The 17,415-nt window shown below is 41.3% G+C and overlaps 1 protein-coding gene across 1 annotated transcript in view; it reads right to left on the bottom strand.

Annotated features, from left to right (window-relative positions):
* The window catches only part of AKAP9 (A-kinase anchoring protein 9), an 894,005-nt gene that overhangs the window by 200,874 nt on the left and 675,716 nt on the right, over window positions 1-17,415 (bottom strand). Inside the window, exons 30-31 of the mRNA XM_053715709.1 lie at window positions 8,211-8,384; window positions 5,163-7,700 (exon numbers count right to left, since the gene is read on the bottom strand). Coding sequence (XP_053571684.1) covers window positions 5,163-7,700; window positions 8,211-8,384 — 2,712 coding nt within the window. The remainder of the gene's footprint in view (window positions 1-5,162; window positions 7,701-8,210; window positions 8,385-17,415) is intronic.

The following is a 17,415-nucleotide window of genomic DNA, read 5'->3' as shown; positions in this document are numbered from 1 at the left end:
GCTGCTGTCCAGCACTCTCATATGCCAAACGAATAATACTTCTCAACCAGAGGAAAAAAAAAAAGTAGCAGTAGCTTTCTGATCTTTACGTTTCCCAGACAAACAATGCAGAAGACTGACGAAAATCCTTGGTCGCCTGCAAATAGAATTTAACCACACGCACAACATCCAGGTTGTGTAACAAACGTTCCTTATGACAAGAAGGATTAGGACACAGAAGGAACAACAATCTCCTGATTAATATTTCTATCTGAAACAACCTTGGGAAGAAAACCAAACTTGGTACGAAGAACTGCCTTATCTGCATGAAATATGAGATAAGGCGAATCACACTACAAAGCTGAGAGTTCAGAAACTCTCTGAGCAGAAGAGATATTAGTAATAAACAAAACCTTCCAAGATAACAACTTAAGATTTATGGAATGCATAGGCTCAAACAGAGCCTGTTGCAAAACTTTAAGAACAAGGTTAAGACTCCAAGGTGGAGCAACAGATTTAAACACAGGCCTGATTCTGACCAAGGCCTGACAAAAGGATTGCAAATCTGGCACGTCCGCCAGACGCTTGTGCAGCAAAATATATAGAGTAGAAATCTGGCCCTTCAGAGTACTGACAGACATATCTTTCTCCAGACCTTCCTGGAGAAAAGATAAAATTCTTTTAATCCTGACCCTACTCCAAGAGTTTTCCTTGGATTCACACCAATGTAGATATATTTACGCCATATCTTCTACGCCATAATCTTTCTAGTAACGGGCTTACGAGCCTGAATCATAGTCTCAATGAGATAACATTAAGCGTTCAATCTCCAAGCAGACCGCTTCAGAGAAATGGAATTTGGATGAAGAAAAAGACCCTGAAGTAGAAGGTCCTTCCTCAGAGGGAGTCTCCATGGTGGCAGAGACGACATTTCCACTAGGTCTGCATACCAGATCCTGCGTGGCCACGCCGGAGCTATTAAAATCACAGTTGCTCTCTCCTGCTTGATGCGTGCAATGACTTGTGGAAGGAGAGCAAACGGCGGAAAAAGGTACGCCAACTTGAAGTTCCAAGGAACTGCCAGAGCATCTATCAGAAAGGCCTGAGGATCCCTTGACCTTGAACTGTACTTTGGAAGCTTGGCGTTCTGTCGAGGTGCCATCAGATCCAATTCCGGTACTCCCCATTTGATGTTTAACCTGTAGAACACCTCAGAATGGAATTCCCACTCCCTGAGATGAAAAGTATGTCTGCTCAGGAAATCTGCTTCCCAGTTGTCCACTCCCAGAATGTGGATGGCAGATAGGCAGCAATTGTGAGCTTATGCCCACTGAATGATTCAAGCTACCTCCTTCATGGCTAAGGAACTCAGAGTTCCCCCTGGTGGTTGATGTAAGCCACTGAGGTTATGTTGTCTGACTGGAACCTTATAAACCGGGCTAAGGCCAGTTGAGGCCAAGCCATCAAGGCATTGAAGATCGCTCTCAACTCCAAAATGTTTATGTGGAGAGCAGATTGATCCTGAGACCAAAGTCCTTGCCCCTTCAATGAGTCCCAGACTGTTCCCCAGGCCACCAGGCTGTCGTCTGTAGTCACAATCACCCATGAGGGTCTCCGAAAGCATGTTCCCTGAGACAGATGTTCCTGAAACAGCCACAACGGAAGAGAGTCTCTTGTCAACTGATCTAGAAATATCTTCTGAGACAGATCTGCATAATCCCCGTTCCATTGACTGAACAAGGGAAGTCTTTCCCAAATTCACCTTCCATCCGTGAGCGTGAAGAAATGACAATAAGATATCTGTGTGAGATTTTGCAAGTTGAAAAGATTGGGCCTGAACCAGAATGTCGTCCAGATAAAGCGCCACTGCAATTCCCCGAGACTGAGTCACTGCCAAAAGAGCCTCCAGGACCTTTAAGAAAATTCTAGGAGCTGTGCGAAGCAAAATGCAAGAGCCACAAACTGAAAGTGTTTGTCCAGAAAGGCAAATCTCAGAAATTTGTGATAATCCCTGTGTATGGGAACATGGAGGCACGCATCCTTCAGGTCTATGGTCGTCATGAACTGACCCTCTTGCACTAAAGGAAGAAAGGAACGGATAGTCTCCATTTTGAAGGACGGCACTCTGAGAAACTTGTTGAGACACTTTAGATCTAGAAAAGGTCTGAAAGCTCCCTCTTTTTTTGGGAACCACGAACAGATTGGAATAGAACCCTAGATCCTGTTCCTGTACTGGAACTATCACTCCCATGAAGGAAAGATCCTGTACACATTTTAAGAACGCCTCTCTTTTTATTTGGTCTGCAGATAATCTTGAGAGGTGGAACCTGGCCATGGGAGGAGCGGTCTGGAATTCTAATTTGTAACCCTGGGATACTATGTCCACGGCCCACGGATCTGGAACATCTCATATTCATGCTTGAAAAAACAGAGAGTCTGCCCCCCCACTTGATCCGGTCCCAGATCGGGGGCGAACCCTTCATGCTGACAGACTCGGCTGCAGGCTTCTTAGATTGCTTCCCCTTGTTCCAAGACTGACTGGGTTTCCAAGAAGGCTTGGACTGTTTCTGAAGAGGGGGAAGACTTACCTCTGAAGTTACGAAAGGAACGAAAATTACTCTGACGTCTTTTCGGCCTATACTTATCTTGTGGCAGAAAAGATCCTTTACCACCTGTGATATCGGAAATTTCTGCCAAACCCGGCCCAAACTAGGTCTTATCCTTGTAAGGAATAACCAAAAGCTTAGACTTAGAGGAAACATCTGCTGACCAAGATTTCAGCCATAACGCTCTACGTGCCAAAATTGCAAAACCAGATATTTTGGCTCCCAACTTGAGGACCTGCAATGAGGCGTCAGTAATAAAGGAATTGGCTAACTTAAGGGCCTTAATCCTATCTTGTATCTCCTGCAAAGGTGTCTCTGCTTGAAGAGACTCAGACAACCCGTCAAACCAATAGGCTGCCACACTTGTCACGGTGGTAATACACACCACCAGTTGCTATTGGGAGACCCTGATGAATATACATCTTTTTCAAGTAAGCCTCCAGCTTCTTGTCCATAGGGTCCGTGAAAGAACAGCCATTCTCAATAGGAATAGTAGTTCTCTTAGCCAGTGTAGAAATGGCCCCTTCCACCTTGGGCACCATCTGCCGGAGACAGGGAAAAAGGAATTCCAGGTCTCTCCCATTCCCAGGCAATAATCTCCGTAGCACGGTCTGGCACGGGAAACACCTCCAGAAAGGAGGGGACATCAAAGTATCTATTTAATTTACTAGATTTCTTAGGGTTGATCACGACAGGGGTATCAGAGTCGTCCAAGGTAGCCAAAACCTCCTTTAACAAAACACGAAGGTGTTCAAACTTAAATTTGAAGAAAACAACTTCAGCATCAGAAGTAGGAATTATACTATCCGAATCTGAGATCTCCCCCTCAGAGGCTACCGAAGTATTTTCCTCTTCAGTCTTATGAGAAAGAGCAACTTGGTTAGCCTGGACTGGATCAGAAACCTTACTATCCGATACTCAAAATTTTCCTCTTGCGTCTTCCCTGAAGCATGGGAATGGCAGCTAATGCCTCAGATACCTGGGCAGCAATTTCTGCATGGAAATATACTCCTGCAGGAGATTGCGAGGAACCGCATGGCACTGCATGTGTTAAGGCTTGGGAAGTTTGGAGGAGAAAGCTGCGGCATTGCCTGAGCAGCATCAACCTGAGAGAGTGGTGGCTCAGCAACAAAAAGTCTATCTTTGTACATTAATGTTCTCTCAATACAATCAGAACAAAAGGGCAAATGAGGTTCAACTTGGTTATCTAGACAAAGCTTGCATTCAGCAGGAGGCACAGACTCTTGGTCCATCTTGCAATTAAAATTGAAACACAAGCGACAAGCAAAAATGCCCTAACCTCTCTAAGATGTAATTGAGGCTTTATAAACTAAAACAGGATACCTCAACACCTCAGCGATATCACTGAGGTGCCTACCTGCCCCCTCTGCACTCCGGAATCATAAGTCGACTTGAAAACGGAGCCTGTAGTGATTTCTAAGAGTTCCGTATAATTTCTGCAGAGGCTTGACGAAAAAACATCCACTTCCGCTATAAGCTACGCCGCTATAAGGAAAAGCGCGCGCTTAAGGGAAAATTACCGCCTCAGAGAAGGATCCGCCTCCCTCTAGTATGACAGAGGCGGTCCCGGCGGCCATAACAAAATACTTGTATCGGAACTCTGCTCCTTGACATGTCTTAGGTGTTAGTCTCCTAAACTGAGACATGTACCGGACCCATCCGTTTTACCACCGGATCCCCAGAGAATACTACTGAGCCACCAGTGATTAACACACACATCTCTTTAAGCCCCAGTGCCTGCTCCCTGCCAAATGAGTCCTGTTAGATAATACACGAATCTAGTCCCCAAAAAAGTGCAGCTATTCTGCTTTAGAGCCAGTGTTCTGTTTCTCTCACACAAAAAAACAACAAAAATGGCACTTACCTGCACCTCTGGCTATCCGGCAGGAGGACAGCTCACCTGGTATGAGAGGAAGCCACTCCTCACAGAGACCTGTGAAAACAAGAAGGGACAGAGTAAACCTACTCTGGCTTTCTATGCAAGGGCAGCAACTTTTTAGGAAAACACAGTGAGGCCCATACCACAAGTTCCTAACTGCTCGAAAGCTACCACAGCCCTACTGAAGAGACTAACGTGGAGTACAGCTAGACCAGCTGCAAACCTACTATGGCTTTCAAAATAATAAAATCTTGATTGAAGAAAAATCTTTTACAGACACCAAACTTCACCTCCTCCTTGCATTGAAGGCAAAGAGAATGACTGTGGATTGTGGGAAGGGGAGGGATACTTAACAGCTTTGCTGTGGGGCGCTTTGCCTCCTCCTGCTGGCCAGGAGTGATATTCCCAACAGTAATTGAGGACGCCGAGGTCTCACCATATCTTAGGAAAGAGCAATATCTGCGAAGTGCAATAAAACGAGGTATGTCTGTACAAAAAATGCACAATTCTGGAGTTATTTCATGCTGAAAATGTATAAATTGTTGGATCCTAATACATGCTACAATTTTCTAGTTCTTCACAGATTTCATGATCAATGAAATAAAAATCACTAAAGTCTTAAACCCACACAACAGTACACTAGCATGTCAATATTGGAGTATATTTAGCTGCCATACCTGTGATGCGGAGGTCAGAGTGTCTTCTGATTGGCTTTCTATAAAGTTTTTATCCTGACTTTCTTTCATGTTCTCCAATATATGCTGCAGCTCACGTAATTTGTTTTCTTTCTCAGCAGCCTGCTGATTAGAGGTGGTAACATGCTCCTTCTCTAGCTGTAGTTGCTCGTGGAGGTCAGCTAGTTGCTTCTCCAGCTGCAACAGTCTCAAAGATAATACTGATAACTTTGACTCTACTTCTTCCTCTCCTATAGATTTGGAGAGGTCTGTCTGTGTCGCTACTGACCCATCTGCTAGGATGCACACCTCCTCGGTCTTATGCATAAGTTTACTCTGAACTTGAATGGCTTTCATTTGGGCCTCACTTACAAGAGCTGATGCCACTTTTTCCCTGAGTTTATCCTCCATGGCAGATATGATTTCACCATGTTTATCATGTTCAGAGTCTGCCTGTTTTTTGAGTAACTCTATTTCATGTAAATACTGCAACAGTTCTAAATCCTTTTCTTTAATAATGTTCTGATGTTCCTGCAACTGAGCTTCCATATTTTGTACTGTATGCTGTGAGGTGTCCTGTAAAGATGTGAGCAAAGCTTGAGTTGCTAGAAGCTGTGCAGTCTTTTCTCTGAGGGTTTCCTTTAACACATCATAATTAGTACAGCTTTCTGGATCTTGTGATTTTACATTTGACTGTCTGTCTGCAACATTTGGATCTGTAACATTTACTTCAATTTTCAACTGTGAGGATTCATCATCAGCCATCTTGGCACCTTCTTGATTGCTCTGTCCACTTAAGCATTCCACAGAAACCCTCTCCTCTATAGTTGCCAACCTTTGCTCCAAAGAGTCTATAACCCCATTCAGCTGTTCTACTTCATGTGTTTTCTCATTGAGCAGCTCTGCTTGAGACATGTATTGCAACAATTGTAATTCCTTTTCTTTAACAACATTTTGGCACTCATGCAATTGAGACTTTAAGTTTTCTACAGTGCTCTTCATAGCCTCCTGTACAGAAGAAAGCAAGGTTTGGTTTGCCAAAAGTTCAGCTGTCTTTTCTGTTAAAGCCTCTTCCAACTTTTGGATGTCAGATGTTTTTTCTCCTATGACCATCTCCTCATTGCTTTCACACACATTACTACTTTCACTGTATGTTTTAGGTATCTTCAAGTCCTGCTTCAGTATATTAATTTCTGTTTCTGTATTTTCCAGTTCTGTTGTTGAATGGGTCATATCACTGTTGTTTATTTCTAACTTATGATGTAATACCACATTTTCAGTCATGCCAGCACCTAAATTATGTTTGCCATTTTTATGGTAATCTTCCCTACTGTCAAATCCTACAGCAATATTCTTCTTAATATCTTCCAGTTCCTTATGAAGTGCACTTATCACTTCATTCAGATGTTCTGTTTCTTCAACCTGAGTTTTGAGCAATTGTATTTCAGCTGAATACTGCAGCAATGTTAAATCCTTATCCTGAATAACTTTCTGACTGTCTAGTAACTGTAACTCAATATTTTGTATAGTGCTTTGCATGGCCTCTTGCACTGATGAAAGCAGGGACTGATTTTCTAACATATCGGTTCCCTTTTCTCTTGGAGTCTCCCCCAAGCTCTTAACGTCTACTTTATCTGAATTAATTATAGTTACTTTTACACTTTCACACTTTATTCCTTTTTTGTTTTCTGGAGACTTTCTCAGGTTTTCAAACTCTTCACTTAGTAGCCCTAAGTCTTCATAGGCTGCATCAAGCTTAGAGTTTACAAGGCTCAGCGCTGTAGAACTCATTTCGCTCTTTTGAACTGTCATTTTTTCTCCCATTACAGTTTCAAGTTGGTGTTTAGAACTCTCTGCACCTTCTGTGCTGTTGACAAAATCTACTGGCATCTGATCACTGTTTCCCAACTGCATTTGCAGTTTCTCTATCATCTCATTCAAATGTTCTACTTCCTGGCTTCTCGATTTCAGCTGCTTTATTTGCTCTGCATATTGCACAAGTTCTATGTCCTTATCCTTTACTTCTTTCTGAAGCCGTTGTAACTCTTTTTCCAGATTGTGTATAGAGAATTGAACCAATTCCTCCTTTACTTTTTCTTGATGGTCTATTTGCTCAGAATTGATGGTGGCTTTACCATGCTTAGTTCCTAATGTTGTATCTCCTATAGGTTTATTGTGAGCCTTTCTCAACTTCTCTAATTCTTTCTTCAGCTGTTTAACTTCAGCTTGTGTCATTTCAAGCTCAGTAATTACATGCGTCACCTCTGCATCATTTACGTTGGCTTCCTGTTGCAATGATTCCTTTTCTGCCATCATACCTTCTAGCTGGTGCTTGCTACTTTCTGCAACTTCTGTCATGCTGGTGAAATCCATTGAGACATTTGGTTCTATATTTGCCAGCTCCTCTTGAAGTTTCTCAATTACTTCATTAAGCTTTTCAATTTCTTCCTCGCTATTCTTTTTTAAGCGCTCTTGATCACTCTTTAAGCATTTAATCTGAATTTTATATTCTTTGATTTGCTCATTTTTTTCTTCAATTTCCTGAAACATTTAATAAAAAATAATTATAAACATTTTTATTTATTTTTTATATATCAACTAATGGAGATTTCCTAATTTATATATGAAAATAAAACAGAATAGAACTTAAAGGGACATTAAACCCACGTTTTAACTTTCATGATTTAGAAAGAGAATGCAATTTTAAACATCTTTCTAATTTACTTCTATTATCTAATTTGTTTTATTCTTTTGATATTCTTTGCTGAAAAGCATATCTAGATATGCTCAGTAGCTGCTGATTGGTTGCTGCACATACAAGCCTCGTGTGATTGGCTCACCCATGTGCATTGCTTTTTCTTCAACTAAGGATATCTAAAAAATTAAGCAAAATAAATAATAGAAGTAAATTGTAATGTTGTTTACATTTGTATTCTCTATCTGTATCATGAAAAAAAGATTTTGGGTTTAGTGGCCCTTTAATGTGCAAGATACAAATCATTATTATAACAAACTTAAGCGCATAGTAGCTAAGAACTTAATGTTATTTACTTTGTTATCAGATGCAGCCAAAAGCTGTGCCTGTAGTTTTCCAATCTGTTCATTGAGCTGATCCATTTCCTTATCCTTCTCTTGCAGTAGTTCTTTGAATTTCTCTGGTTTGGAATGGCCAGCATTGAAAGATATGTTATCTTGAGCTTCTTCTGTTAAATTGTCTAATTCATCCTTAAGTAAACAAATAAAAAAGACTAAATATTAAATACTCAGAAGCCTTTCAATATTTAAATATTACATAAAAAAATTTTAAAAGAAAAAATACTATAAGAGGATAAGCAAAGATAAAAAAAAGAGAAGATAGTTTAAGGGACATATTAGTCAAAAAAATTCTACCATGCACATGAAAGAGCAGCAGTTAAAAATATTTTGTGGCCAAAAAAGGGTTAAAGGGACATGAAACCCAATATTCTTCTTTCATGGTTCAAATAGAGCATCCATTTTTTTAACAACTTTACAATTTACTTCTATAATCTAATTTGCTTTGTTCTCTTGGTATTCTTTGTTTAAGAAGCAGCAATGCAGTAATGAGAGAAAGAAGAACATATTGGGTGAGCCAATAAGATGAGGCATATATGTGCAGCCACCAATAATCAGCTCATGAGCCTACCTAGGTATCCTTTTCAACAAAGGATACCAAAAGAACAAAACAAATTAGATAGCAGAAGATAATTAAAAGTATGTTTAAAATCACATGCTCTATCTGAATCATGGAATAAAAAAATTGGGTTTCATGCTCCTTTAAGAAAATAAAATGTATGCTTACATAATAAATGAATTTCTTTTTAGGTGGTGAGAGTCCACAAATTCATTACTTCTGGGATTCAAATCCTAGCCACAAAAAGGTGGCAAAGACTTCAAGAGATCTCTATCCCTCCCACCACCTCACTGATTAGCCAGTCTAACGTATATCCAAATAAGGAGAAGTAGAAAGGTAGAAAAGGACAGAATAGATAAATGAGGTGCAAAACTAGAGAAAAATAAATAGGACAGGCCTTGTGGACTCTCACCACCTTGAAAGAAATTAATCAGGTAAGCATAAATTGTGTTTTCTTTTGTAAGATGGTGTGAGTCCACAAGTTCATTATTTTTGGGAAATAATACCCAAGCTATGGAGTCAACGAGTAATGAGGGCGGGATAACATTTTTAAAAAGGCAGGCCCGAATTTCCAGACACTGCTGCCTGAAGAACTATCCTACCCAAAAACTGCCTCCGAAGAAGCAAAAACATCAAAGTGGTAAAATTTTGTAAAGATATGTAGAGACGACAAAGTTGCTGTCTAGCAAATTTGCTCAACAGAAGACATTTTAAAATGCCCAGCAAGTGGAAACTGATCTGGTAAAATGGGCAGGATGCACTTTGGAGGAGACTTTCACACCTCCAAGTGAGCCTTGCAGATTAAAAAATGTAACCAATAAGTTAAAGTAACAGCAGTGGTGTTCCGGTCTTTCCGTGGACCTGAGAAAAGGATGGATAGAATAGAGAACTGACTAAAATCCTTTGAAGCCTGAATATAAAACATTAAAGCTCTAACTACATTTAGGTTATGTAGAAACTACTCTTTAGAATTCTTAGGATTTGGACAATAGAAGGAACCATAATTATTCTAGTTCTCAGAAAAAAAGGTACTTTTTTTAAGGCATCAAATTTGGTTCTTAAAAGAGCCTTATCTTGATGAAAAACTAGGCAAGTTGGATCACAAGAAAGAGCAGACAATTTGGCAGAAGAAATCTCTAAAAGAAACAAAACTTTCAAAGACAGTGGCTTAATTTCTAAAGAGTGCATTTGAAAAAAATGGAGAAACTTGTAAGACTTAAAACCAAATTAAGGCTCCAAGGTGGAGAAATTGGCATAATAAATATTTAGTCTGTCTAAAGCTTGAACAAAATTCTAAACATCAGGAATTATAGCAATTTTTCTATAATATAGAACAGAAAGAGCTGAAATTTGACGCTTCAAAAAAACTAGAAGATAAACCTTTGTCTAAACCTTTTTGTAAAAATTGCAAAATTCTGGAAATTCTGAAAGAATGTCAATTAAAATTCTGCTTTTCGCACTAAGAAAGAACACTTTCCATACTTTGTGATAGATATTCCTACTGAGAGGCTTTCTAGTCTGGCTCAAAGTATTTACGACAGAACTGTTTTAAAAACTAAGCGTTCAATTCCAGGCCCTAAAGTCGAGATCTTTATAATATAATTGTCACGCTTGGCAGAGTGGGTACAGGAGTTTGGAGCTTATGTGTGAAGGTGTCGGACTTAGGGCTGTCTTGTGCTTTAACAGGGGCCAGTGAGATGGACTTCTGAATGGAACTACCCCTTTTAGGCATAGCTAAAAAACAGACAGACAATACAACTTTACTGTACAGGAGAGTGAAGGATCAGATGCTGGATATCAGGATAGGTAAACAGGTATACTCACTCCAGAGCTGGAATCAGAGTTAATGCCCAAGATAGGGCCAGGAACAGGAATGCCCACTTGAGGCCAAAGACTGCAATGCCCACTTGACAGACACCCTCTGCAGAGCTTGGGTGCAGTAGCTGGAGACTGGCACTTGGCAGACACTACCTGCAGAGCTTGGATGCCGTAGCTGGATACTTGAACTTGGCAAGTGCTTTCTGCAGAGCTAGGCACTGAAACAGGATACCTGTGCTTGGCAGGCGCCCTCTGCAATACTTGGGTACAGGAGCAGGATACCAGAGAAGGCAGGATGGTGACACTGGATAACAGGTAACAGGTAGCAGTGACAGGCTGGAGATCAAAGAATAGCCAGGAGACAAGCCAATAGTCACCTACAAACTGGTAGAGCCACAGTGTCAGGGCAGGGAGTGGTCTATGAGGTGGCCTTAAACAGCAGTGCTGATAGGGAAACTAGCTGCAGCTGGCAAACAGGTGGAGCCAAAGAGCAAGGGATTGGTGACTGAAATAATCCACTTCCCAGTTGAGCACGATTGAAAGCACAAGTAAGTCATCGCCATCAGGAGAGGCCAGCCCTGAAGAACCCGAAGATTGCACATAGTTCTAACACATTTATTGGCAACCTCGCCTCCTGAGGAAACTAAACTCCCCATGCTCTTCTGCATCCCTATACTGCGTTCCAACCCAGGAAATTTGCACCTGTCATTATTATCCAAGACAAAGGGAGAAATGAAGTCCCCAGAGAAATGTTGATTTATCCACCACGAAAGACACTCTAGTTATAAGATCTAATAGAATCCTTTAACAAAGCAGAATGTAATCCTTGCAACATTGACTCAGCATGTAAAGATGACTAGCTCTCAAATGAAACCAAGCAAACAGAATGAAATTTAATGCAGCAATCATCAGACCTAGGGGTAGATTTATTAATGGTCGAGTGGACATGATTTGCTGTAGCGAATCATGTCCGCTTGACTATGCTAGTGAAATGCTTGTGCAATGCCGCCCCGTGCTCACTGCCGGACAATCGGCCGCTAGAAGCGGGTGTCAATCATCCTGATCATATCGGATCAGGATGATTTCATTCCGCCACCTAAAAGGACCGCTGTTTAACTTCCATTTCAGGCTAGCCTGAAACGATGGGCGTAGAATGCAGCATTCACTGCTTAATAAATCTACCTCCTAGCATTTACAGAGCATTTAAAGCGCTAGCAAAGGATTGTGAATAGACAAACTTCATACAAGTTGCCTGTAACTTTACCTTCCTGAGATCTGATAGGGATAGCCTCATAGATACAGAGTCTTTGCCAACTCCCAGAAAGATACTCTAGTCTGAGGAGAGCTCTATGGAATATTTATTCTTCATCCATGTTGCTAAAGAAACAACAAAAGATTGAATGTATGAAAAAATGGAGCTTGAACCAAGATATTGTCCAAGTAAGGAGCTACAGAAATGCCCTGAGCTCGGATTACAAAGAATACCTTTTGTAAGTATTCAGGGAGCTGTAGCTAGACCAAACGGACAAAGCTAAAAACTGGAAATGCCGATCCAGAAATTCAAAACTGAAAAACTGACCCTAAATAGCCCTGCAGACTTACAGGAACCATAGTTGTTATTGTTTCCACTTTGAAGTTTGGAACCATGCCCAGAAACAACCAATAGTTTCTGGGCATGGTTTCAAGATAATGAAAGGGATTTAAAGTGAAGCTCAATGTCGAAGAATTAGTGCCTGGTTTTTAATAATCCTATTAAAAACAAGGGCACTTTAATTCATCAAAATTGACATTTCACCCGTTTTCTTTAAAAACAGACGCCTAGATTTAGAGTTCTGCGGCCAAAGGGGTGTGTTAGCTATGCATGCTTTTTTCCCCCCGCACCTTTTAAATAACGCTGGTATTGAGAGTTCTCAGAAGGGCTGCGTTAGGCTCCAAAAAGGGAGCGTACAGGCATATTTACCGCCACTGCAACTCTCAATAACAGCGGTGCTTAAGGACGCGGCCAGCTTTAAAAACGTGCTTGTGCACGATTCCCCCATAGGAAACAATGGGGCAGTTTGAGCTGAAAAAAAACCTAACACCTGCAAAAAAGCAGCGTTCAGCTCCTAACGCAGCCCCATTGTTTCCTATGGGGAAACACTTCCTAAGTCTGCACCTTACACCCTAACATGAACCCTGAGTCTAAACACCCCTAACCTTACACTTATTAACCCCTAATCTGCCGCCCCCGCTATCGCTGACCCCAGCATATTATTTTTAACCCCTAATCTGCCGCTCCGTACACCGCCGCAACCTACGTTATCCCTATGTACCCCTAATCTTCTGCCCCTAACACCGCCGACCCCTATATTATATTTATTAACCCCTAATCTGCCTCCCCCAACGTCGCCGCCACCTACCTACAATTATTAACCCCTAATCTGCCGACCGGACCTCACCGCTACTCTAGTAAATGTATTAACCCCTAAAGCTAAGTCTAACCCTAACACTAACACCCCCCTAAGTTAAATATAATTTTATTCTAACGAAATAAAATAATTCTTATTAAATAAATTAATCCTATTTAAAGCTAAATATTTACCCGTAAAATAAACCCTAATATAGCTACAATATAAATAATAATTATATTATAGCTATTTTAGGATTAATATTTATTTTACAGGCAACTTTGTATATATTTTAACCAGGTACAATAGCTATTACATAGTTAATAACTATTTAATAGCTACCTAGTTAAAATAATTACAAAATTACCTGTAAAATAAATCCTAACCTAAGTTACAATTAAACCTAACACTACACTATCAATAAATTAATTAAATAAACTACCTACAATTATCTACAATTAAATCAACTAAACTAAATTACAAAAACAAACAAACACTAAATTACAAAAAAAAAAAGATTACAAGAATTTTAAAATAATTACACCTACTCTAAGCCCCCTAAAAAAAATAACAAAGCCCCCCAAAATAAAGAAATGCCCTACCCTATTCTAAAATAAAAATTGAACAGCTCTTTTACCTTACCAGCCCTTAAAACAGCTCTTTTGCATTTAAATAAACATACAATACCCCCCCCCAACATTACAACCCACCACCCACATACCCCTAATCTAAACCGAACCCCCCTTAAAAAACCTAACACTAAGCCCCTGAAGATCTTCCTACCTTGTCTTCACCACGCCGGGTATCACCGATCCGTCCAGAAGAGGGTCCGAAGTCTTCCTCCTATACGGCAAGAAGAGGTCCAGAAGAGAGTCCGAAGTCTTCATCCTATCCGGCAAGAAGAGGAGATCCGGATCGGCAAACATCTTCATCCAAGCGGCATCTTCTATCTTCTTCCATCCGGCGCGGAGCGGGACCATCTTGAAGCAGTCGACGCGGATCCATCCTCTTCTAACGACGTCCTAAGTCCGAATGAAGGTTCCTTTAAATGACGTCATCCAAGATGGCGTCCCTCGAATTCCGATTGGCTGATAGGATTCTATCAGCCAATCAGAATTAAGATAGGAAAAATCTGATTGGCTGATTGAATCAGCCAATCAGATTCAAGTTCAATCGGATTGGCTGATCCAATCAGCCAATCAGATTGAGTTCGCATTCTATTGGCTGATCGGAACAGGTCCGATTTGCAGATTAGGGGTTAATAATTGTAGGTAGGTAGCGGCGACGTTGGGGGGGGGCAGATTAGGGGGTAATAAATATTATGTCGGGGTCGGCGATGTTAGGGGCAGCAGATTAAGGGTACATAGGGATAATGTAGGTTGCGGCTCTGTGCGGTCGGCAGATTAGGGGTTAAACATTTTTTACTAGAGTGGCGGCGATGTGGGGGGACCTCGGTTTAGGGGTACATAGGTAGTTTATGGGTGTTAGTGTACTTTAGAGCACAGTAGTTAAGAGCTTTATGAACCGGTGTTAGCCCAGAAAGCTCTTAACTCCTGGCTTTTTTCTGCGGCTGGAGTTTGGTCGTTAGATTTCTAACGCTCACTTCAGCCAAGACTCTAAATACCAGCGTTAGAAAGATCCCATTGAAAAGATAGGATACGCAATTGACGTAAGGGGATCTGCGGTATGGAAAAGTCACGGCTGGAAAGTGAGCGTTAGACCCTTTCCTGACTGACTCTAAATAGCAGCGGGCGGCCAAAACCAGCGTTAGGACCCCCTAACACTGGTTTTGACGGCTAACGCAGAACTCTAAATCTAGGCGTTACTCTTTAATTCTGACAGCCGCTGCAGTGCTTCCTCCGCCCATCGCAAGTCCTCTTCGCGGGTCCAAAATGATGAATCCGGCTTCCTCCAATCACAGCGATGCCTCAGGCCATGATTCCCCCGGGGGAAAAACGTGATTGGAGGAAGCCGAATTAGTCATTTCTGACGTATGAAGAGGCTTCCGACGGCTGGGGGAATCGCTGGAACGGCCGTCATGATTAAAAGGCAAGTTTTTTAAAGAAAACAAGTGAAATGTTAATTTTGATGAATTAAAGTGCCCTTTTTTATTAGGATTATTAAAAACCAGGCACTAATTCCTCGAAATTGACCTTCCCTTTAAGCAACTAAACTGATACATTTGTATCTTTTTAAGGGGCTTATTACATGAACAGCCCTACTAGATACAATCAGATGCATCAAAACATATCTTAACGATTTTGCGGTTTCTATAAACCCACAGTGTTTAATTAAATATTTCAGTGAATAACTTTTAAACAGTACAAATATACCTAGTTATTCGTTATATTAATGCTATATAAGCAGTTGATCTGGGGAGTATCAAGTTTAACTGGTTATTGTCTGCAGTGATTATTTATAGAGACAACAAGGTTTTTAACACTGCAGCCCAAATTACAATATTTAAAGAAACAGTTGATAATCCCCTTTAGTAACTGTTAAGCTATCAGAATCCTAAATATTAGAAATGTCTAAATGTGAGAGATCTCTGTATGTCAAAAAACAGAATTTATGCTTACCTGATAAATTACTTTCTCCAACGGTGTGTCCGGTCCACAGCGTCATCCATAACTTGTGGGAATATTCTCTTCCCCAACAGGAAATGGCAAAGAGCACAGCAAAAGCTGTCCATATAGTCCCTCCTAGGCTCCGCCCACCCCAGTCATTCGACCGACGGACAGGAGAAAAACAGGAGAAACCATAGGGTGCCGTGGTGACTGTAGTTAAAGAAAGAAATTCATCAAACCTGATTAAAAAACCAGGGCGGGCCGTGGACCGGACACACCGTTGGAGAAAGTAATTTATCAGGTAAGCATAAATTCTGTTTTCTCCAACATTGGTGTGTCCGGTCCACGGCGTCATCCATAACTTGTGGGAACCAATACCAAAGCTTTAGGACACGGATGAAGGGAGGGAGCCAATCAGGTTACCTAAACAGAAGGCACCACGGCTTGCAAAACCTTTCTCCCAAAAATAGCCTCCGAAGAAGCAAAAGTATCAAATTTGTAGAATTTGGCAAAAGTGTGCAGGGAAGACCAAGTCGCTGCCTTACATATCTGATCAACAGAAGCCTCGTTCTTGAAGGCCCATGAGGAAGCCACAACCCTAGTAGAGTGAGCTGTGATGCGTTCGGGAGGCTGCCGTCCGGCAGTCTCGTAAGCCAATCGGATGATGCTTTTCAGCCAAAAGGAAAGAGAGGTAGCAGTAGCTTTTTGACCTCTCCTCTTGCCAGAATAAACGACAAACAGAGAAGACGTTTGTCTGAAATCCTTTGTTGCTTCTAAATAGAACTTTAAAGCACGAACTACATCTAAATTGTGTAACAAACATTCCTTCTTTGAAACTGGATTCGGACACAAAGAAGGCACAACTATTTCCTGGTTAATATTCTTGTTGGAAACAACCTTTGGAAGGAAACCAGGTTTAGTACGCAAAACAACCTTATCTGAATGGAACACCAGATAGGGCGGATTACACTGCAGAGCAGATAACTCAGAAACTCTTCTAGCAGAAGAAATAGCAACCAAAAACAGAACTTTCCAAGATAACATCTTGACATCTATGGAATGTAGAGGTTCAAACGGAACCCCTTGAAGAACTGAAAGAACTAAATTCAGACTCCAGGGAGGAGTCAAAGGTCTGTAAACAGGCTTGATCCTGACCAAAGCCTGAACAAAAGCTTGAACATCTGGCACAGCTGCCAGTCGTTTGTGTAACAAGACAGATAAAGCAGAAATCTGTCCCTTTAGAGAACTCGCTGATAATCCCTTATCCAAACCTTCTTGGAGAAAGGAAAGGATCCTAGGAATTTTGATCTTACTCCATGAGAATCCCTTGGATTCACACCAACAGATATATCTTTTCCATATTTTATGGTAAATTTTTCTAGTTACAGGTTTTCTGGCTTGTACCAGAGTATCTATCACAGAATCCGAAAACCCAAGCTTAGATAAAATCAAGCGTTCAATTTCCAAGCCGTCAGCTGGAGGGAAACTAGATTTGGATGTTCGAATGGACCCTGTACTAGAAGATCCTGTCTCAAAGGTAGCTTCCATGGTGGAGCCGATGACATATTCACCAGGTCTGCATACCAAGTCCTGCGTGGCCACGCAGGAGCTATCAAGATCACCGAGGCCCTCTCCTGTTTGATCCTGGCTACCAGCCTGGGAATGAGAGGAAACGGTGGAAACACATAAGCTAGGTTGAAGGCCCAAGGCGCTACTAATGCATCCACTAGAGTCGCCTTGGGATCCCTGGATCTGGACCCGTAGCAAGGAACCTTGAAGTTCTGACGAGACGCCATCAGATCCATGTCTGGAATGCCCCATAATTGAGTTAA

Source organism: Bombina bombina, chromosome 5, assembly GCF_027579735.1.
Source record: "Bombina bombina isolate aBomBom1 chromosome 5, aBomBom1.pri, whole genome shotgun sequence".
NCBI lineage: Eukaryota > Metazoa > Chordata > Amphibia > Anura > Bombinatoridae > Bombina > Bombina bombina.
The sequence above is the reverse complement of the archived record's forward strand: the minus strand, read 5'-3'. Positions and strand labels throughout refer to the sequence as shown.